The 24566-nt window shown below is 44.8% G+C and overlaps 1 protein-coding gene across 4 annotated transcripts in view; it reads right to left on the reverse strand.

Moving 5' to 3' along the window:
- ODAD2 (outer dynein arm docking complex subunit 2) overlaps positions 1-24566 on the reverse strand; it is a 367969-nt gene that overhangs the window by 285719 nt on the left and 57684 nt on the right. For all 4 annotated transcript variants that reach the window (XM_063922013.1, XM_063922015.1, XM_063922014.1 and 1 more), the window contains exons 5-9: positions 24359-24465; positions 23932-24068; positions 23733-23849; positions 20520-20731; positions 5537-5692 (exon numbers count right to left, since the gene is read on the reverse strand). In XM_063922013.1, coding sequence (XP_063778083.1) covers positions 5537-5692; positions 20520-20731; positions 23733-23849; positions 23932-24068; positions 24359-24465 — 729 coding nt within the window. The remainder of the gene's footprint in view (positions 1-5536; positions 5693-20519; positions 20732-23732; positions 23850-23931; positions 24069-24358; positions 24466-24566) is intronic.

The following is a 24566-nucleotide window of genomic DNA, read 5'->3' on the forward strand; positions in this document are numbered from 1 at the left end:
CAGGGAGATTGCTACACTCTTCAGGGAGTCAGGGAGATTGCTGCTATTTCAGGGAGTCTCCCTGATAGTCAGGGAACGTTGGAAAGTATGACCTACACACTTACCTACAGATGAAGCTTTTTTTTTCCTTTTACATAAATGAACACCTGTTGCTTGATGTGTAAAACACTTTTTGTTTAACCCCACCTAGGAATACTAGGTGCCTTAAGGGGGTACACTCAGAGATCCGTGCTTAAATTCTAAGCAATCTGACTAGATTGCTTAGAAGTTAAGGACGGATCTCTCCGTGTGTAGGCCCCACAGCGATAGTGATGCATGGCCCTGCGCGTCGCTATTGCCAGTGCTAGATTGGCCTAAATGCAGGCACAATCTAGCAGGTCGCTCATTTCATTGCTGGGTGAAATGAGCACCCCCCTCGCTCAGCACACATCTCTCCCCGTGTGTACAGGGCTTTAGAGTATAGGCATTGTTTTCAAAGCACCCCCAGGCCTAAAGCCCAGTACCCACGGGCCGATTTGGGAGAGATGTGTGCAGAGCAAACCGCTCAGCACACATCTCTCCTGCCGCTCAGCACAGCGCGATCTGTGCTGAGCGTGCGGGGGGAGACGGGGGGTCGCTCACTTCACCCAGCGGGTGAAGTGAGCGACCCGCTAGATTGGCCTGCATGCAGGCCAATCTAGCAGCAGCGATAGCAATGTACGGGGCCGCGCATCGCTATCGCTGAGGGGGCTACACACGGAGCGATCATGCCGATATTCTAAGCAATCTAGTCAGATTGCTTAGAATATCGCTCCATGAGTACCCCCCTTAATGTTTCTTATTGAAAAATTCAGAAAAAAATATTTAAATTAAGGGATCAGTACATAATCCCGCTGGACGGGATCCCGGCGGTCGAAATACCGACGCCAGAATCCCAACAACACAATCCCGACAGGGGTGGCGAGCGGAACGCAGCCCCTTGCGGGCTCGCTTCGCTCGCCACGCTGCGGGCACGGTGCCTTGCTACACTCGGCACACTATTATATTCTCCCTCTATGGGTGCCGTGGACACCCACGGAGGGAGAATATGTCGGGATTGTGGCGGTCGGGATTGTGGCGGTCGGGATTCCGTTATCGGTATTTCGACCGCCGGGATCCCGTCCAGCGGGATGTTGACCACATCCCTAAATTAAATCAGTTATGCTAAACTATCATTTTTTGGTTCAGTTATGTCATGTTTATGTTTCTGTATGTCCACATTTTTTATATTTGGCAGCTGTCAGCTCTGGTTTGGCCTATCACATTGATCAGTATTCATTTTATTTGATCCTGGACCAACAACCCATGGCACCCACAGAGCCCCAAATCACTGTATGTGCCCATACACTGTGATCCATCTGCATCTGTATATCTTTACTCTCAATTACCTCTCTACCTGTATAGCTATATAATAAAACTAACTACTGATAAAAATTCTGTCATTGCAGCTGCGGCTCGCACATCAAACCTAATGGGGGTCATTCAGAGTTGTTCGTTCGTTGCCGATTTTCGCAACGGAGCGATTAAGGCAAAAATGCGCATGCGCATGGTACGCAGTGCGCATGCGATTAGTATTTTAGCTCAAAACTTAGTAGATTTACTCACGTCCGAACGAAGTTTTTTCATCGTTGAAGTGATCGGAGTGTCATTGACAGGAAGTGGGTGTTTCTGGGCGGAAACTGGCCGTTTTCTGGGAGTGTGCGGAAAAACGCAGGCGTGTCAGGGAAAAACGCGGGAGTGTCTGTAGAAACAGGGGAGTGGCTGGGCGAACGCTGGGCGTGTGTGCGACGTCAAACCAGGAACGAAACTGACTGAACTGATCGCTATTTGTGAGTAGGTCTGGAGCTACTCAGAAACTGCTAAGAAATTTCTATTTGCAATTCTGCTAATTTTTCGTTCGCTATTCTGCTAAGCTAAGATGCACTCCCAGAGGGCGGCGGCTTAGCGTGTGCAATGCTGCTAAAAGCAGCTAGCGAGCGAACAACTCGGAATCACCCCCAATGTGCACCACGTGCACTGCAGGAGCAGATAGTGACAACAACAGTGACAGAAGAGGTCCAGAAACAATGGACAGGAGACAATAGGGAAGGACAGAGCAGGGATGGCTGAGGGTAGCTGGCAGCTGCCAGATCCATTTACTGGCAACTATATAAAATTACACTTAAGAAAGACCCTAGTTAAACCCAGTGGTTATCTTCTTGAGATATTATATAATTCTTCTTCATTGTTTCAGGCATCAAAAACTAAACTGTAAACCCAAATGAACAGGTAAACTGTCCCAGAACAATTTTATATACAGCAATAATAAAAGTAACCCTCTGCGCACTCAGGAGCTGTAACAATGGGTCACACCCAAGATGTGCCACCACATACACCTTACAATAACAACATAAACTACAAATTTGGACAAAACCCTTTGTGGCGCCCCCACATAATTCAGTCGATAGATGTTACCATCAACAACCAGTGGCATGGAAGAGCTCAAGGAGTAATCTGTACCAGCTATCCGCAACCTAATGGTGAGATATCACAGGATTTTTGTCTTTCTCCCATGTGGTCTGCTACTTACAGTACATCTGCTTAACTGGTATGGATGTCTGTTAGACAAAGGAAATTGTTATCATCCTGAAAACCTTTTTATACATATTTTTATATGTTTGTATGGAATAAATTGTTTTGATAACCTTAACCAATCTCCGCATTTGTGTTTAATACCGAGTGAATTAAGTACTGGATAAGATTGTGGAGAGGATAAAGGAGGCGACAAAGAAACCGCTACGTGAATAGAATGCTTATTTACAAGTAAGCATACATGTGCAGTAATTTATGATTTGATGGGTGACAGTAGACCCCTGACTAATTGAATCGTCAGAAAAGATACCTTGATAGGTGTTTTGTTGCTTGTATGAATGTAAGCAGACCTGTTGGCAGGATTCATTAAATAAGCACAAGAGTGACCCTATACAAATTAAAAGATCCACAGCCCTTTTGTTGGAGAAACTTCTGCACCTCCTAGTGGATTATACCCCATGGGAAACGGATATTATATATATTTTTTTAAATTGACACTTGCCTTCTTTGTTTTTACCTTTTAAAAGCACAATGAGGAATGGAACCGATACAGACTTTGCTTTCAAGACTCATGGTTGTTGATGGTAACATCTATAGGGGTATATGCAATTCACGGCGAATCGCGGCAATTTTTCGCCGTTTTTTAATTCGACTAAATTCGCCAGGTGAATTCCGGAAGGTGGCTTCCGGAATTCACCATATTCAATGAAAAACGGATTCGCCAGAATCGCGGGCGAAAATCGGCCGATTTGGCGGATTTTGCCGCGATTTTAAAAAACGGGAAAAAACGGGAAAAACCCGAGAAAAAAAAATGGCGTGGGGTCCCCCCTCCAAAGCATAACCAGCCTCGGGCTCTTCGAGCTGGTCCTGGTTCTAAAAATGCAGGGGAAAAATTGGGCAGGGATCCCCCGTATTTTTAAAACCAGCACCGGGCTCTGCGCCTGGTGCTGGTGCCAAAAATACGGGGGACAAAAAGAGTAGGGGTCCCCCGTATTTTTAACACCAGCATCGGGCTCCACTAGCTGGACAGATAATGCCACAGCCGGGGGTCACTTTTATGCCGTGCCCTGCGGCCGTGGCATTAACTACCCAACTAGTCACCCCTGGCCGGGGTACCCTGGGGGAGTGGGGACCCCTACAATCAAGGGGTCCCCCCCCCCCAGCCACCCAAGGGCCAGGGGTGAAGCCCGAGGCTGTCCCCCCCCATCCAATGGGCTGCGGATGGGGGGGCTGATAGCCTTTTGTGATAATAAAAAGATATTGTTTTTTCCATTAGTACTACAAGTCCCAGCAAGCCTCCCCCGCAAGCTGGTACTTGGAGAACCACAAGTACCAGCATGCGGGAGAAAAACGGGCCCGCTGGTACCTGTAGTACTACTGGGAAAAAAATACCCAAATAAAAACAGGACACACACACCGTGAAAGTAAAACTTTATTTCATACGCCGACACACACATACTTACCTATGTTGACACGCCGACATCGGTCCTCTTCTCCATGTAGAATCCAGGGGTACCTGAAAAAAAAGATCAATATACTCACCTCAGCCATGGTCCAGAGATACATCCACGTACTTGTAGAAAATAACAAACCGCAAATACCCGACCAAACGGACTGAAAGGGGTCCCATGCTGACACATGGGACCCCTATCCCCGAATGCAGAGAGACCTGTCAGTGACAGCTGTCACAGAAAAGTTGACCCCCGGCTGTGGCATTATCTGTCCAGCTAGTGGAGCCCGATGCTGGTGTTAAAAATACGGGGGACCCCTACTCTTTTTGTCCCCCGTATTTTCGGCACCAGGCGCAGAGCCCGGTGCTGGTTTTAAAAATACGGGGGATCCCCTGTCAATTTTTTCCCCGCATTTTTAGAACCAGGACCAGCTCGAAGAGCCCGAGGCTGGTTATGCTTTGGAGGGGGGACCCCACGCAATTTTTTTTTCGGATTGTACCGTTCCAGCAATAAAAAATAAAAAAATAATAATAATATTTTAAAAAAATTATAAATAATATTTGTGCCTCCAAAAAAAAAAAAAAAAAGTACCTAATCCCTTCTAATATAAATAGATCTGCTATTCCAAAAAAAAAAAAACACAAAAAAAACCATGTTTAAAATTTTTTTATTTGTTTTCACCCTCCAAAGTGTGGCGGATTGAAAATGACGAATTTGCTGTCTAAAAGCACTGCTGTCGAATTTCCAAACTTGAATTGAATATGCTTTGGTCGAATTGCAGCACTTATATCATTGCAGAAAAGTCGAATTTGCAAAAATTCGAATTTCAAAAAGTCGAATTTTGAAAGTCCGTTTTTTGGTCGGAAAGCACTGAATTGCATAGGCGAATTTTTTTTTTGGTCGAAAATGACCCGAAATTCGACAATTTCGGGAATTCGACCGCAATTGCATATACCCCATAGACTGAATTACGTGTGAGCACCACAGAGGGTTTTGTCCAAATTTGTAGTTTATAGTTTTATATACAGCCCTACATAAAAATCATGTGCGCTCTATGGCAATAGTAAATAAATAAACAAACAGCAAAATAAGGATTTCAGAAAATTATTACGGAATCATATAATTTGTAAGTAGCACAATGATTTATTAGCAGGCAGCAATAACAAGTGGCAAATAATATTTATCCTGGACAATATTTATATCCATCTTGTTAACAAAGTTTCCAACTCTCCTTCTTAGATATTGTTAGATGGGTTTTAAAGGAAGTATTTTAATTTCTTCAAATATTAACCAACTTCAAAATAACAAGTAATAAGTTCCGTATGCAAGATACAATTTGCAGCACTAGCCCTGCAATAAAATGCCACCACAGTAAACTACAATTAAAAACATAATGTAGTGACAGTTTATATTTTTTTATTGTACCACTACTACATTTAAATATTGCAGCATTAATATCCCATAATGAAATTTCAATAAGGAGAACTCATTCTTACCTTTTTAATGCAGACTGTCGTCTTAGTGCTGAAGAGAGATTATTGAACCTTTTCTTACTCTCTGCGCTCGTTGGTTTAACTGTTTTCTGATCTCTGAATAACTCTATTTTCACTGCAGACTTTTCTTCCATAATATTTTTGGTTTTAATTACGGTTCTGGAAAAATAAATGAAAGCACTCAGTCACTGGCAACTAAAAAATTCTCATTTTCATTGAAATGTAATTTTGCTACATTTTCCTTTCCCAAGCACGATTGGACTTAAAGAATTCCTAACTAAGAGTGTTTTATTGTAATTTGACTTGTACATAATGAAATTCTTCATATAAGAGGTTTATAAATATAGGTGGTTACTTTATCAGCAGAAATCCTCACTGCATAAGAATAATACTGTAAAAGATAACTGCGACGTCAAGCCGAAAATGTAAATGCTCTCTGCAGTTGAATACAGCAACGTGAAGAAAAATATGGTGTTGTAAACCACCCCAATAATCTTATGTTCTATCAAACATCTATGTACTATGAGTATGAGTGGAGTGTAAAGCGAAAACAACTCTGGGTGCCTGCTGTGAACGGAACGCAAACAGAATGCTAATGAAACTATGTTAGTATTCTGAGTTGTGTGCATCTTTGTGATCACACCGTCCCATTGCAGCGGCAGCGATTGCAGTCTAAATCTATTTGTGGAGTTCGCATGCGCAGCTGCCGCACTACGCGTGTGCACCCTGGGAGCCCAGTGAGATGCTATCAGCATCTCACTGGTGCGATCGCCTCTGCTCGATTGACAGGCAGAGGTGGTCGTGGGGTGGGAGGAGGCATGCCAACTGTGTTAGAACGCTGTTGGCGGGGTGCGGTTCAGACAATGGAGGCGTGTCCGGACCGTTGGGGGAGCGAGCCTTGGCGGCTGCGTGATGTCAACCGACCCAGGATGCGGCAAGTAGTTCCTGCCAGCGCGCAGGAGCTGCGCTGGTAGGGAGCTACTCAACAGGTACAAAAACAGGTACAAAAGCATTGCCGCCGTGCGATGCTTTTGTGCCTGTGGGGGGCGGGGGCCTGACATGCAGGGCTGACTAGCCCTGTGCTGGGCGTCCCCCACCCATGTCTGTAAAAAATGATCGTAGATGTGCTAAATTTGGCACTTCTACGATCAACTCTGAATTACCCCCTAAATTTGGTGCAAGCGCACAACTCATAACAGACTGGATATCTGCCAACATGTCCATAACACACAGTTCTCCTGCATTCTTATTGTTGCAGCACAGTTGCCCTCTAGAAAAGCACTTTAAGCCTGTCACGATCCGGGTATCTGGACGCCATTTCTTACCTATCAGATGCCTCCTAAGGCTGGCTCAGCGCTCCAGGACCGGATCCCATCTGTTATCCTAATGTTCACATTCCTGCATCCTCTCCTGTCTCTCTGAGACGCTGTCACAGTAACGCCTTATACATCTGGCATGGCGTCTCCCGCGGCCTCCGCCGCCGTCCCTGAGCTTCTGCATTCAGAGTGGCGATTACGTCAGCCGCGGCCTCCGCTGTGTCCGCGTGGTCGGATGTGCATCTGTCAGCCTGGCGTCTCCTGTCTCCGGTGGCCGGCGCCGCCATTACTGTTTTCCAGACCACATGGATTACAATCCAAACTTCCCTCCAAGTGTCTGCATGGGCGCAGCCATCTTGGATTTTGTCAGCTGATCATTCCTACCAATCCGTTGTCAGTATTATTAATTTGCATAATTGCCTAGCCAATGCCTTCCTTGCTGCAGGTATAAATAGGTTGTGCCTGAGCAAGGAAGGCGTCAGTGCTTTGGTTGTCAAACCTAGTTTCAGTTTGTCTCTCTTCTGTGAATGTCTTCCAGGTTCCAGCTCCTGTCTCCAGACTTCTGCTATAGAGACCCGCACCAGCATTCCATCTGCGGTGTAGCCTGACTCTCCGATCCATTCTGGACTCACCTGTTTCCAGCTACAACATCACCTGCTTCCAGCTCAGCTTCCAGCAGTGTACAGCTTCTCTTAAAGGGCCGGTGTCCTTTCTGCAGTTTACCACTCTCCACCGGTATTATTATTTCTCCGCTCTCAAATTCTACATTTCATCTACATTGCATCGCTCTCAAGCTTTATTTATTATTTAACTGGTTCCAGCCAGTATCCACTCCGTGCCAACACCTGTCTGGTTCTAACCAGTACCCACAGCAGCATTTTATCTACAGCAGTCCAGCTTTCCCTGGAACACCAGCTGGTACGACCCTGGGCTTTCCTCATTGCTACAGTTGAGCCTGGTAAGGACTTTCCAACTTGCAGATAATAAGAACTGTCTCATACCACCAGAGCTCTGTGGCCCCTGCCACCCTGTAGTACCCAGGAACTGTATTATTATTTCTCTGCTGATTTTTATGTTACTTTTTACTGCTACTGTGATGCATGGAGTTTGTCATAAATAAATATCATTGACTTTTACTCAAGTTGTCGTGGTCACGCCTTCGGGCGGTTTCTCTTCATGTTACTTACATGTCCAGGGGTCTGATACAACCTCCCAGGTTCCGGTACATCTCAGCCCCTACAACTGAGGCTGCCTTCCGTCAGCTCAGGCCCTCAGTTGTGACAAAGCCCCCACACAGAAACTGCTGTGATGTGTGTCACTCTGCATACGTTAGCAGAGAGGAGTATGCAGGACATCATGCATGCGCAGTATGCAAACTAGTCGCTAGATGTGGCCTCATAGGCTCAGAATCAGGCTGTATATTTGCAAAAATAAACCATGGTCTATGGGGGGAGGTGTACTAAGCAGTGAAAAGAGTGGAGAAGTGAGCCAGTGGAGAAGTCTTCATGGAAGCGGCTGCGTGTGACGTCACGCTGCTGCCTCCAAAACGGTCCGGACACGCAAGTGTGGACTGGACTACTTCCCCGCAATGCCGCCCCCACCACCCCAGTGGCCACCGCTGTCAATCATAGTGTGATCACATACTTCAGGGATGCGATCACACAGTGAATGCTCTCAAGGCAGCAGCACATGCGCAGTTTACAGAAAATCAGCCGCGCATTTAATAGAGTTGGTGGACCGCAATATGCGTTCAACCGGGGACCGGAAACCGGAAGTGACCAGAAGTTAGCCGTGCATCTAATGGAGTTGGTGGACTGCACTATGCATTCCACCGGGAAACAAAAACTGGAAGTGATCGGAAGTTAGCCGCGCACCAAATGAGGTTGGTGGCCGCACTGTGCGTTCCACCGGGGACCGGAAATCGGAAGAAAGGTAGGATGATAGGACCTGCATCCATGGTAGCATCTAGTTTCCCTTCGTGGAGAGGACCTTTCCCATAAGCCCCTGGTTCCATGTCACAAACTATTTGGAATAGTAACCTGTGGCGAGCGAAGCGGAGCGACACACCGAGCCCGAAGCGCGGCGAGCGAAGCGAGCCCGCGAGGGTCCAATGGTGCATAGAAAAAAAAAATAACCTCAAACGAACGGAGAAAACATTTAGGTGCTGTAAGGGCTGAAGTTCTCTCCTGCCCTCTCGTTATGTCACTTCCAGGTCCTGATCACGAAGGTAACATAGACACAACCCTGCATCCACATGTTATTTGTAATGATTTTAAAACAGCTGAAAATGATTATTCAGAATATAAATACCCAGAAAGGCAAAAGCAGGACATCCGCAGTCTAAGGAAGGGAGACAGAAACGTGTTGCGCGAGACTATGTGAACTTGTATGCCTGCACTTTGGTGAGCACTATCTGACTAGACGTTTTTGGATGGCCGGAACTAGTTTATGCCTTGTCTGATTTTGCTCAGACTTAGGGGTATATGCAATTAGCGGCGAATCGCGGCAAATTATCGGCCGTTTTTCAACTCGACACAATTCGACAGGCTAATTTCGGCAAGTGGGTGCCGAAATTGACCATATGCAATAAAAAACGGATTCGACAGTGCCGCGGCCGAAAAACGGCCGATTTGACGGATTTTGATCCGGTTTTTTAAAAACGGGGAAAAACGGGAAAAACCCCCAAAAAAATGGCGTGGGGTACCCCCTCCAAAGCATAACCAGCCTCGGGCTCTTCGAGCTGGTCCTGGTTCTAAAAATCCGGGGGAAAAATTGACAGGGATCCCCCGTATTTTAAAAACCAGCACCGGGCTCTGCGCCTGGTGCTGGTGCAAAAAATACGGGGGACAAAAAGAGTAGGGGTCCCCCGTATTTTATACACCAGCATCGGGCTCCACTAGCTGGACAGATAATGCCACAGCCGGGGGTCACTTTTATACAGCGCCCTGCGGCCGTGGCATTAAATATCCAACTAGTCACCCCTGGCCGGGGTACCCTGGGGGAGTGGGGACCCCTTCAATCAAGGGGTCCCCCCCCCAGCCACCCAAGGGTGAAGCCCGAGGCTGTCCCCCCCATCCAAGGGCTGCGGATGGGAGGCTGATAGCCTTGAGAAATGTGAAAGAATATTGTTTTTTTCCAGTAGTACTACAAGTCCCAGCAAGCCTCCCCCGCAAGCTGGTACTTGGAGAACCACAAGTACCAGCATGCGGGAGAAAAACGGGCCCGGTGGTACCTGTAGTTCTACTGGAAAAAAAATATCCAAATAAAAACAGGAGACACACACCTTGATAGTAAAACTTTATTACACAACTGCCGACACACACATACTTACCTATGTTGACCCGCCCCCCCGTATTTTTTGCACCAGCACCAGGCGCAGAGCCCGGTGCTGGTTTTAAAAATACGGGGGATCCCCTGTCATTTCCCCCCCCCGGATTTTTAGAACCAGGACCGGCTCGAAGAGCCCGAGGCTGGTTATGCTTTGGAGGGGGGACCCCACGCCATTTTTTACCGGGATTTTACCATTCCATCTAAAAAAAAATATATATATATTATTTTTAAAAATATATAAAAAATACTTGTGCCTCCAAAGACAAACCAAGTACCTAATCCCTTCTAATATAAATAGATATGCTATTACCAATAAAAAAAAACACCAAAAAAAAAATGTTTTAAATTTTTTTTATTAGTTTCACCCACCAAAGTGTGGCGGATTGAAAATGACGAATTTACTGTCTAAAAGCACTGTTGTTGAATTTCCAAACTTCAATTGAATATACTTTGGTCGAATTGCAGCACTTGTATCATTGCAGAAAAGTCGAATTTGACAAAAGTCGAATTTCAAAAAGTCGAATTTTGAAAGTCCGTTTTTTTGACGGAAAGTACTGAATTGCATTGACGTTTTTTTTTTTGGGCGAAAAAGTCCAGTTTTTCGCCAATTTCGGGAATTCGACCGCAATTGCATATACCCCTTATTGTCCATTTGGTAGGCATCCTATTGGGCCCTGTTTTGTTTTATGTATGTTTTAAATAAGTACTTTTTTAAAGCAGTATTATGCTATTATGTATTTTTCTGCCATATACTGCCTTGGATGTGCAAAATGAAATTGAATAAAGAGAATTGCCTTGAGGAGGAGCTGATGCCTTATGGGAGTTGTTAGTTTGCAGTTATTACCTCATTTGATAGGTATCATAAGAGGTAACTTTATTACCAGAGTGGTGTGTAGAATAAAGGTGGTTCCTCCACTTTTTTTCTTACATGGGGGGTAATTCTGAGTTGATGGCAGCAGAAAGTTTGTTAGCAATTGGGCAAAACCATGTGCACTGCAGGGGGGGGGGGCAGATATAACATTTGCAGAGAGAGTTAGAGTTGGGTGGGTTATTTTGTTTCTGTGCAGGGTAAATACTGGCTGCTTTATTTTTACCATGCAATTTAGATTTCAGTTTGAATACACCCCACCCAAATCTAACTTTCTCTGCACATGTTATATCTGTCCCCCCCTGCACTGCACATGGTTTTGCCCAACTGCTAACAAATTTGATGCTGCGATCAACTCAGAATTAGGCCCATGGTGCAATCTTTATGCTAAAAGGAGTGGTAATTATATTTAAACTAAGTGTCTAATACCTCTTTTTGTGAGGTGGAATAAAAGGTAACCATTGGGGTGGATATTAGAGGTTTGTGATCCCTCACTTATTATATCACATGGTGGAGGTATTAGAGTCCATATTTGTGAGTAGTTATTCTACACTATGAAATATCTTTTTTCTGAGGAACATAAGAACAATAAGGGCGCTGTAACAACGATCTTCTTCTGTATATTTAGTATCCTATTAGTCCCCCAATGCCGCTTCGGGTGATCAAAACGGACGGATTTCACGATGTACTGTATGACCAATGGTCATTATCGCGGTATCCAATTAAAGGCCGCTTTAATCGGTCGTAATTGGGCTCGCGATTGCACGAAAAAAATAAGATTTTAAACCTACCGGTAAATCTTTTTCTCGTAGTCCGTAGAGGATGCTGGGACTCCGTAAGGACCATGGGGATAGACGGGCTCCGCAAGAGACATGGGCACTTTAAGAAAGACTTTGACTCTGGGTATGCACTGGCTCCTCCCTCTATGCCCCTCCTCCAGACCTCAGTTAGAGAAACTGTGCCCAGAGGAGACGGACAGTACAAGGAAAGGATTTTTGTAATCCAAGGGCAAGATTCATACCAGCCACACCAATCACACCGTATAACTTGTGATATACTACCCAGTTAACAGTATGAAAAACAACATAGCATCAGTCCAAGACCGATGAAACTATAACATAACCCTTATGTAAGCAATAACTATATACAAGTCTTGCAGAAGTAGTCCGCACTTGGGACGGGCGCCCAGCATCCTCTACGGACTACGAGAAAAAAAAGATTTACCGGTAGGTTTAAAATCCTATTTTCTCTAACGTCCTAGAGGATGCTGGGACTCCGTAAGGACCATGGGGATTATACCAAAGCTCCCAAACGGGCGGGAGAGTGCGGATGACTCTACAGCACCGATTGAGCAAACAGGAGGTCCTCATCAGCCAGGGTATCAAACTTATAGAATTTTGCAAAGATGTTTGAACCCGACCAAATAGCAGCTCGGCACAGCTGTAGTGCTGAGACCCCTCGGGCAGCCGCCCAAGAAGAGTCCACCTTCCTAGTGGAATGGGCCTTAACCGATTTTTGTAACGGCAATCCTGCCGTAGAATGCGCCTGCTGAATCGTGTTACAGATGCAGCGAGCAATAGTCTGCTTTGAAGCAGGGCCGCCAACTTTGTTGGCTGCATACAGGACAAACAGTGCTTCTGTTTTTCTGATCCTAGCCGTTTGGGCCACGTAAATTTTCAAAGCCCTGACCACAGCAAGGGACTCGGAATCCTCCCAAGTCACATGTAGCCACCGGCACGACAATAGTTTGGTTCATATGAAAGGATGAGACCACCTTAGGCAGGAATTGAGGACGGGTCCGCAATTCCGCTCTATCCATATGGAAAACCAGATAAGGGCTTTTATGTGATAAAGCCGCCAATTCCGAAACTCGCCTAGCCGAAGCCAAGGCTAACAACATGACCACCTTCCAGGTGAGATATTTCAACTCCACTGTCTTAAGTGGTTCAAACCAATGTGACTTAAGGAAACTTAACACCACGTTAAGGTCCCAAGGCGCCACCGGAGGTACAAAAGGAGGCTGAATATGCAGTACTCCCTTCACAAAAGTCTGTACTCCAGGTAATGAGGCCAATTCCTTTTGAAAGAAAATGGATAAGGCCGAAATCTGAACTTTTAATGGAGCCTAATTTTAGGTCCAAATTCACTCCAGTTTGTAGGAAGTGAAGAAAACGGCCCAGGTGGAATTCTTCCGTAGGAGCATTCCTGGCCTCACACCAAGAAACATATTTTCTCCATAATCGGTGATAATGTTTAGATGTCACGTCCTTCCTAGCCTTTATTAGCGTAGGAATGACCTCATCCGGAATACCTTTTTCCGCTAGGATCCGGAGTTCACCCGTCATGCCGTCAAATGCAGCCGCGGTAAGTCTTGGAACAGACAGGGACCTTGTTGTAACAGGTCCTGCCTTAGAGGAAGAGGCCACGGATCTTCTGTGAGCATTTCTTGCAGATCCGGATACCAGGTCCTTCGTGGCCAATCTGGAACAATGAGAATTGTAATCACTCCTCTTTTTCTTATTATCCTCAACACCTTGGGTATGAGAGGAAGAGGAGGAAACACATATACCGACTGGAACACCCACGGTGTCACTAGGGCGTCCACAGCTACCGCCTGAGGGTCTCTTGACCTGGCGCAATACCTTTGTAGCTTTTGGTTGAGACGGGATGCCATCATGTCTATTTGGGGTAGTCCCCACCTACTTGCAATCTGCGCAAAGACTTCCTGATGAAGTCCCCACTCTCCCGGATGCAGAGCGTGTCTGCTGAGGAAGTCTGCTTCCCAGTTGTCCATTCCCGGAATGAACACTGCTGACAGAGCGCTTACATGATTCTCCGCCCAGCAAAGAACTCTGGTGGCTTCCGCCATTGCCACTCTGATCCTTGTGCCGCCTTGGCGGTTTACATGAGCTACTGCGGTGATGTTGTCTGACTGGATCAGAACTGGTCGATTGTGAAGTAAGATCTCCGCTTGACGTAGGGCGTTGTATATGGCCCTTAGTTCCAGGATGTTGATGTGAAGACAAGTCTCTTGACTTGACCAAAGTCCTTGGAAATTTCTTCCCTGTGCGACCGCTCCCCAACCTCGGAGGCTCGCGTCTGTGGTCACCAGGATCCAGTCCTGAATGCCGAACCTGCGGCCCTCTAGAAGGTGAGCACTGTTTAGCCACCACAGGAGAGATACTCTGGCCCTGGGGGACAGGGTGATCCGCTGACGCAATTGCAGATACGACCCGGACCATTTGTCCAATAGGTCCCACTGGAAGGCCCTTGCATGGAATCTGCCGTATGGAATGGCTTCGTATGTTGCCACCATCTTTCCCAGAACTTGGGTGCAATGATGTACTGACACTTGTTTTGGTTTCAACAAGTTCATGACTAGAGTCATGAGTTCCTGCGCTTTTCCCTTAGGAAGAAAAACCCTTTTCTGGTCTGTGTCCAGAATCATGCCCAAGAAGGGCAGACGAGTTGTAGGATTCAGCTGCGACTTTGGAATATTGAGAATCCAGCCGTGTCGCTGTAACACATTCAGTGAAAGTGATATGCTGCTCAGCAACTTCTCCTGTGATCTCGCTTTTATGAGGAGACCGTCCAAGTACGGGATAATTGTGACACCCTGCTTGCGCAGGAGCACCATCATTTCCGCCATTACCTTGGTGAAAATTCTCGGGGCCGTGGAAAGCCCAAATGGCAACGTCTGAAATTGGTAATGACAATCCTGTACCGCAAATCTCAGGTACGCCTGATGAGGAGGATATATGGGGACATGCAGGTATGCATCCTTAATGTCCAGAGATACCAAAAAATCTCCCCCTTCTAGGCTGGCGATGACCGCCCTGAGTGATTCCATCTTGAACTTGAACCGTTAAAGTAAAGGTTCAGGGGTTTTAAATTTAAAATGGTCTGACCGAACCGTCCGGTTTCGGAACCACAACCAGAGTTGAGTAGTACCCCTGCCCTCTTTGAAGCAGGGGAATCTCTACCACCACTTGTTGCAGACACAATTTTTGAATCGCATGTAACACTATCTCCCTTTCCAGGGGTTGTTTCGGTAATGCCGATTTGAAAAACCGGCGAGGTGGCACTTCTTCGAATTCCAGCTTGTAACCCTGGGAAACAATTTCTATTGCCCATGGATCCACCTGTGAGTGGACCCAGACGTGGCTGAACAGTCGAAGACGTGCCCACACAGGAGCTGACATCCTCCGGGGAACCCCAGCGTCATGCGGTGGATTTAGCAGAGGCCGGGGAGGACTTCTGTTCCTGGGAACTAGCTGTGTTGTGTAGCTTTTTCCCTCTGCCCTTACCTCTGGCAAGAAAGGACGAACCACATGCTCTCTTGTTTTTATTGGAACGAAAGGACTGCATTTGATAATGAGGCGCTTTCTTAGATTGTGAGGGAATATATGGCAAAACATTTGATTTACCTGCCGTAGCCGTGGAGACGAGATCCGAGAGGCCCTCTCCGAACAATTCCTCACCCTTGTAAGGCAACAGCTCCATATGCCTCCTTTAGTCGGCATCACCTGTCCATTGCATGTGTCACAGGACACGTCTAGCAGAAATCGAGATAGCGTTGACTCTAGAACCCAGTAGACTAACGTCTCTTCGGGCATGTCTTTTATATATATATATATATATATATATATATATATATATAAAAGACATCTTTTACATATAAATAAATATATATATATATATATATATATATATATATATATATATATACACACACAGAGGAAAAACCACAGCACTCACCACACCAGAAGCGGGGCACAGCTATGCACTTACCACTCACAGGGTGGGGTGCATGTAACACTGCACTCTCCACCACAGAAGCGGGGTACACGGCTGTACTTACCACTCACAGGGCGGGGTGCATGTAGCCCATGACCACATCGCTCTAATAAATACAAACAGAGAACCCAGCACTCACCAAGGTAAACTCACTTATCCTCAACAAATTCAATAAATAAATGATGGGGGTTTAGTTGGTGGATTGGCCAATGCACGGAAGCCTGCATACCGATTTTCAAGGTACCCCACCTTCATGCAGGTCCTACACTATCACAGAGTCTTAAAACCTGACTACTTCACTGCTGCATCATCTGCCTGCTAGATGTAATGTGTACCTGCCACAGACTTTATGGCTTTTAAAGGCACACTAGTCACCTATTGCACTGGCTCAAAGATGATTGCTAAAGAACAGCTGAGACAGGTTCAGGATAATAAAGTCCACACAGGGGTGCATGAGAAAGCTAGCACCCCTGTGTGGACTTTATTATCCTGAACCTGTCTCAGCTGTTCTTTAGCAATCATCTTTGAGCCAGTGCAATAGGTGACTAGTGTGCCTTTAAAAGCCATAAAGTCTGTGGCAGATACACATTACATCTAGCAGGCAGATGATGCAGCAGTGAAGTAGTCAAGTTTTAAGACTCTGTGATAGTGTAGGACCTGCATGAAGGTGGGGTACCTTGAAAATCGGTATGCAGGCTTCCGTGCATTGGCCAATCCACCAACTAAACCCCCATCATTTATTTATTGAATTGTTGAGGATAAGTGAGTTTACCTTGGTGAGTGCTGGGTTCTCTGTTTGTATTTATTAGAGCGATGTGGTCATGGGCTACATGCACCCCGCCCTGTGAGTGGTAAGTACAGCTGTGTACCCCGCTTCTGTGGTGGAGAGTGCAGTGTTACATGCACCCCACCCTGTGAGTGGTAAGTGCATAGCTGTGCCCCGCTTCTGGTGTGGTGAGTGCTGTGGTTTTTCCTCTGTGTGTATATGAAGGGGTTAATCTATTGTTAGCTCTTATTAACCGTGGCCACTAGCTTTCTCATGCACCCCTGTGTGGACTTTATTATCCTGAACCTGTCTCAGCTGTTCTTTAGCAATCATCTTTGAGCCAGTGCAATAGGTGACTAGTGTGCCTTTAAAAGCCATAAAGTCTGTGGCAGGTACACATTACATCTAGCAGGCAGATGATGCAGCAGTGAAGTAGTCAGGTTTTAAGACTCTGTGATAGTGTAGGACCTGCATGAAGGTGGGGTACCTTGAAAATCGGTATGCAGGCTTCCGTGCATTGGCCAATCCACCAACTAAACCCCCATCATTTATTTATTGAATTGTTGAGGATAAGTGAGTTTACCTTGGTGAGTGCTGGGTTCTCTGTTTGTATTTATTAGAGCGATGTGGTCATGGGCTACATGCACCCCGCCCTGTGAGTGGTAAGTACAGCTGTGTACCCCGCTTCTGTGGTGGAGAGTGCAGTGTTACATGCACCCCACCCTGTGAGTGGTAAGTGCATAGCTGTGCCCCGCTTCTGGTGTGGTGAGTGCTGTGGTTTTTCCTCTGTGTGTATATGAAGGGGTTAATCTATTGTTAGCTCTTATTAACCGTGGCCACTAGCTTTCTCATGCACCCCTGTGTGGACTTTATTATCCTGAACCTGTCTCAGCTGTTCTTTAGCAATCATCTTTGAGCCAGTGCAATAGGTGACTAGTGTGCCTTTAAAAGCCATAAAGTCTGTGGCAGGTACACATTACATCTAGCAGGCAGATGATGCAGCAGTGAAGTAGTCAGGTTTTAAGACTCTGTGATAGTGTAGGACCTGCATGAAGGTGGGGTACCTTGAAAATCGGTATGCAGGCTTCCGTGCATTGGCCAATCCACCAACTAAACCCCCTTCATTTATTTATTGAATTGTTGAGGATAAGTGAGTTTACCTTGGTGAGTGCTGGGTTCTCTGTTTGTATATATATATATACACACTAGGGACAATACCATGGTATCCTTATCTAGGGTTTCAATCTCCGCTGATAAGATATCTGTCTACGCTGCTACAGCGCTATAAACCCATGCCGACAGAATCGCCGGTCTGAGTAGTGTACCAGAATGTGTGTAAATGGACTTCAAAGTACTTTTACTGCATGCTATCTGCAGGATCCCTGAGGATAGCTGTAAAGTCAGCGCTACCTTTTTTTGGGTAAACGTGTCAATGCCTTGTACACCCTAGGTGAAGATTCCCATCGTATCCTGGCCCCATTAGGGAAAGGATACTCCCTGAGAATTCTTTTTGGGAAGCTGCAGCTTCTTGTCTGGAGATTCCCGCTCTTTTTCTTCATGAGAGGAGGGAAATTTACCTCAGCTTTCTTCCCCTTAAACATGTGTACCCTCGTGTCAGGGACAGATGAGTCATCAGTGATATGCAAAACATCTTTTATTACAATAATCATATATTGAATACTTTTCTGCCAGTTTTGGCTGTACTTTGCATTATCGTAGTCGACACTGGAGTCAGACTCCGTGTCGATATCAGTGTCTATTATTTTGGATAGTGAGCGTTGTGAGACTCTGAAGGTCTCTGTGACATAGGGACCGACATGGGTAGATTCCCTGTCTGTTCTCTAATCTTTTGTGCAATTAATTCATCTTAGCACTTAATTTCACATATCCAATCAGGCGTCGGCGTTGTCGACGGAGACACCACACACACACATTTGCTCCATCTCCTCCATAGGAGAGCCTTTTACCTCAGACATGTCGACACACACGTACCGACACACCACACACTCAGGGAATGCTCTTCTGAAGACAGTTCCCCCACAAGGCCCTTTGGAGAGACAGAGAGAGAGTATGCCAGCACACACCCCAGCGCAATATGACCCAGGAAAAACACAGCAATTTAATGTTTACCCCGTATCGCTGTTATTATTATCTGCGCCGAATTATGTGCCCCCCCTCTTCTTTAAAACCCTCTCTTCTACCGTGGTATAAGCAGGGGAGAGTCCGGGGACCTTCCTCTCAGCGGTGCTGTGGAGAAAAACATGGCGCTGGTGAGAGCTGAGGGAGAAGCCCCGCCCCCTCGGCGGCGGGCTTCAGTCCCGCTAAAAGTGTAAAATTGGGGGGGCTCATGCATACATACAGTGTCCAGCTGTATATATGCTCTCTTTTGCCACATAAGAGGTTTATATTGCTGCCCAGGGCGCCCCCCCTGCGCCCTGCACCCTTACAGTGACTGCCGTTTGTGAGGTGTATGGGAGCAATGGCGCACAGCTGCAGTGCTGTGCGTTACCTCAGTGAAGATCAATGAAGTCTTCTGCCGCCTCTGAAGATCTTTTCCTCTCATACTCACCCGGCTTCTATCTTCCGGCTCTGTGAGGAGGATGGCGGTGCGGCTCCGGGACGAACTCCAGGGTGAGACCTGTGTTCTGACTCCCTCTGGAGCTAATGGTGTCCATTAGCCTAAGAAACAGACCCCTGAAACTCAGAGAAGTGGGTCTGTTTCTCTGTCCTCAGGCCCTCGATGCAGGGAGTCTGTTGCCAGCAGGCTCCCTGAAAATAAAAAAACCTAACAAAAATGCTTTCTTACAGGAAACTCAGGAGAGCTCCTGAAATGCACCCAGCTCCTCTGGGCACAGTATCAAAACTGAGGTCTGGAGGAGGGGCATAGAGGGAGGAGCCAGTGCACACCCAGAGTCAAAGTCTTTCTTAAAGTGCCCATGTCTCCTACGGAGCCCGTCTATCCCCATGGTCCTTACGGAGTCCCAGCATCCTCTAGGACGTTAGAGAAAAAACACATGGAATCGGGGATAAATCCCCAATCCCATGTGTTATCGTGGCTCCGGCGGCCACTTATGGCAGATTATGCTTTGGGTCCCTGAGTCATCTGAAGCATAATCATCAATAAATGCTGGCACCGGGAGAAAAAGATGCCGGCATTGGGGCTAATAGGATAACCCCCTGAAAATAAGCTTAACAATAATGACTAGCAGGGAGAGGTCAATGAGGCCCTATCAGGGTGATCTACCATTGAATTAATACTGACAGGTTCCACTTCCAAGCACAGACTCACCCGCCACTTTAACCATAAAAGCCAAGGAGATAAACACATGTGCACCTAAGACGTGATGCATAAATAAAAAAATTCTAAAAGAAAACGTACGGTCAGGGTTGTCCAGACAGTACAAAATTAGACCAACCTGAAACTGCAGCTTTCAGGCCTATTTAAAACTTTTTCCTACAACATCCTAAGAGGCTGAAATGTTGGCATGTCTTCCATAAGATACATCATTTTTAAGAACATTCAGCCCTAGTGTCCTAACATACAGAGCGGGTTGCATAGGGGTACTCCAAACTACGGAATTATACAATAATAAACTAAGTTAAATTGCATTTTATTACTTTTTTAGAAATCCAGTCCTTCTTAATTTCTCATCTTTATTAGATTAGTAAATTATAACGTCCACGTAAATCAAGACAGAATTTAATAATGTGTTCTGTCTCTCATTTTTTTAATAGTATGTACAAAGACACACAATCTCCAATTTTACTGAGGTTTCCACAGAGTTTTTCCATTTGCTAAATCACCACAACTAACTAAAATAATTTGGCCCCTGTGTATGCTTCTAGTTCATTTAAAATATCCATAAACTATGTGAATTGCAAGGTATTAGAATAGAAAAGACAACATACTCTTGGTGACCATTAAGGTTCTTCCATTTCAGAGATGGCTCTAATTTGGCTTTGTTAGTCTGGCTTTTTACAAGGGGATGCCTTGTCTTCTCCAGTGCTTTCTTTTCTGGATACTCATTAGACCAAAGGTTTTGGCTTGATTCCTCCACCTCAACTAAATCCAAGTGTTGCATAGTATGAGCCACTGGTGGGTCTTCAGAACGCAGAAAGTCCTATAAATAGAATATACATTTCTAGGAGTTAAATTGTCATTTTCATAAAGTCTTTACTTTTTAGACAACAATAATAATAGGTCTCTAGAAAAATCATTAGAAAATGTATATGAAAGGCCATCACTGACATACAGTCTAATTATATTGTCTATTTTCAACGTGTACATCCCGGGTCACTAGTAAAAACTTCTTTTTAAACTAAATATTTTAATAAAAACAATTAAAAGGTCCAGAAGTTTTTACTTTGTAAGCTAAATAGTCCCGTACTCAACCTACCAGCATATCAGTAGATACAACACATATTTCATTTTGGGTGGATTTCATAAAGAAAATGTATAATACAAAATTACCCTCAGGGAGGCCCCAATAGGACGGATCTCCCCTGAAGCTCTGGAAATTCCAGCAATGCAAACCTCTATCCTAGTACCGCATGCACGATTCACAGTAGTAGTTACTATGGCCCTTCTCCATAATTTCTCACATGGAATTTCACAGGAAGATGCACCAACAACAGTGCTGTTAGTTTAAAAAATAAATCCGCCCCAATAGCAGAGAGGCTTATAGTAGAATGCTAAAGCCTGTTCAATCCTTTCCTTTCTGGTCAGGGTAAGGCAAGTCTGAAGGTAAATGGCACTTTCTACTTTATCTAATCTTAGTCAGCTCCACCCAACACTACATTTTTGGTTTTGTGGGGAACCCTCCTTTAACATAATGAAATATGTAGAATTAAGATTACCTGCTTGAATAGAGGTGTAGGTATTTGAAGCATCTAGTGGTTCAAAGAAAAATAACTATACACTTTAGGTTCTTACTGTAAATCACTCGAGTCATATGGTTTCTGATGATTCCCTGAGCATAGAAAGAGCTCCATCTAATGTATTCTTGGCCCCACTGGTTGCTTACAATTAATTAGATTTAATATGACTTTACTTAGAATTTTATATGACAGATATGGGTATGGTTCATTAGGTCGACATGATAAAAATGTCGGCACAAGCAAAAGTTTGACATGAAAATGGTTGACATATGAAAAGGTCGACATTAATTTTTTACGTTTTTGGGGTGTCAATTTTCAACATGGACCCCCAATTAGTGTCCCCTAACATGGCTTGCACTTTGAGCAGGTTACCATTCCCAATCGTAGTATGCATCAATGGTAAAGTATGAAAAAGTTATAATAATGAAAAAAAAATGTGTAAAACTTATGTTGACTCGACCACTGTCATGTCAACATTTTGACCACATTGCTCTTTTGACCATGTCGACCTAATGCAAGTTGACCAACAGTGGTCAACATATTGACTGTCTACCTTTTTACTGTTGACCTAACAACCGGATACCAACAGATATTCCTATAATATAAAGGGGTTAAACGTTCATCTACCACTAGACAAAGGGAGGCCCTGCCCTCCTCACAGCTTGCAGGGGCTGTTGTGAGAACCGAACTGCCTGATGCCAGGACACAGTTCATATTCTCCCACAGGGGTAGATATATGAAGCAGTAAAAAGAGTGGAGAAGTGTGCCATTGGAAAAGTTGAGCTTTGAAGTAACACTTATAAAGTACATTCCATAAAATTATATGTAGACATGGGCATATTCTCCCCTGGCTCACTTTTTCACTCTTTTCACTGCTTCTACCCCACAGTGCGGTAAAGAAATACAGGTCTGTACTAGAGATGAGCAGTTCAGTTTTGTTGAAAATCGAACACACCCGAACTTTTAGAATAAACTTTTGGGGATCCAAGTGGACCGAGTCCTGAGTCGGGTCTTCCCTCGAGTTCAGAACTCAGATTTAAATACTGAATCTCGGGTTTCACACAGGAGAGTATTATGATGAGGTGGGCAAAAATTGACTAGAAATTACTGGACATTAATGTTATTGACGCTAATACTATAGGAAAAAACAGGTCCAAGTTACATTACTTTTTAATTGATTTTTAAGGAAACCGAAACCAAAACATGACTATGATTTAAAATCATGACCAACAATCAAAGCACAAGGGACTGTGTACATTTCTAGTCTGTACCCACTTGTCAGTGCTCAGAGCCAGCAGCCCACTCCCCAAGAAACAGAGATGACAGAGAGGAGAGAAACGTTGGGGGGGGGGGGGGGGGGGGGGGAGCACAGAAAATAGATAGAAGGGGGACGGAGGACAGATGAGAGTGTGAGAGAGAACAAGAAAGAGAGAGAGAGAGAGAGATACAGACAGACAGGGATAGGGGGGACAAGGATAGGAAGGTGTGGGAAGACAAAGGAAAAAATAAAAGTGATAGCTAGCAATCTGATGAATACCAGATGAGATACTGTATTAAGAATTACTTTACATTGATATGCTGATATTACAAGTGGCATTGGGTCTCAGAGGCTGACAGGACAATGGGCCTAATTCAGACCTGGGGGTAAATTTACAAAGATGGGAATTCTAACTAAGATGGGATGTTGCCCATAGCAACCAACCAGATTCTACTTCTCATTTATCTAGCACCTTCTAGAAGATAATACCTGAAATCTGATTGGTTGCTATGGGCAACATACCATCTTAAATAGAACTCCCATCTTAGTAAATTTACCCCCTGATCGTAGCAGCAAATTTGTTAGCAGTAGGGCAAAACCTGCAGGGGGGGGAAGATATAACATGTACAGAAAGAGTTAGATTTGGGTGGGGTGTGTTCAAACTGAAATCTAAATTGCAGTGTAAATATATAAAGCAGCCAGTATTTACCCTGCACAGAAACAAAATAACCCACCCAAATCTAACTCTCTCTGCACATGTTATATCTGCCCCCCTCTGCACTGCACATGGTTTTGCCCAACGGCTAACAAATTTGCTGCTACCTTCAGGTCTGAATTAGGCCCAATATACAATTGCTGCTTTTCAGAACGTTTTTTTGGAAGTCCCCGTGTGATGGACGACAGTAGCAATACTTCTGAACTGCGGCGAGACCAGTACCAAAATACACCACAAAAAGTTACAAAAATGGCTTCAGAAGATACAATACCTGCTTAGTGATGTTTTCAGCAAAATGTGGTGATTTTTCCTTCAACAGAGTTATGAGGTCTTTATAAATTTCACTTTGCCTGTCATAGTTAATGTCCTCATTATCCTTCATTTTACCCTACATAAAAGGAATGCCGCGCAAGGTGAGTATACAAGTCATAAATGCTGTTTAAGTAGGATAGAGGCCCTACTCTGCTTACCTGGTTTATGAAAGGACCTGTGGTGCTACATGTCACACAGAAAGGACTGGTGTCATGTGGTGTAACCATCAAATAGCAGATTTCCCCATGAAGTTGTCTCCACGGCGGAGTGCGACAGCCATTTGAGAATTCATAATCTACAAAGAATTCATAGTGATGTTAAAGTAGCAGAAAATATGCAATGCATGTCTGATATTTCTTAACTTTATCAAGTTGCCAACGAAGAGTTTAGTTACTGACATTTTATGGACAGCAACAAAGACATAAATGAGTGCCACAAATTAAATGATGAAAGAAGAACCTAATTTGTGCTGATTAAACGCATTACAAATAGAATATATACAATACTTTTGAAGTGTGATCTTTAAATATATGTCTGTCAAATAAAATACATTACTACAAATACTAAATACAAAAAGGTAAAAACCTGAGGTGTATTCTATTGACTTTAACACAGATTTTTCTTCATTTTTGCAGAAACGTCTAATCAGATCAATCTCATTCTTAACTGCGGCGGGAGTAACACGTACTTCTCTGAAATGAAAACCAGAAAGCAATTATTATCCTGACCTGGAACATCTGTCTTCACTGTAAAGTGGACTGCCCCGTGTGTTCTAGAATTAGCATTTCAAACA

The sequence above is a fragment of the Pseudophryne corroboree genome, chromosome 5, assembly GCF_028390025.1.
Source record: "Pseudophryne corroboree isolate aPseCor3 chromosome 5, aPseCor3.hap2, whole genome shotgun sequence".
Classification (NCBI taxonomy): domain Eukaryota; kingdom Metazoa; phylum Chordata; class Amphibia; order Anura; family Myobatrachidae; genus Pseudophryne; species Pseudophryne corroboree.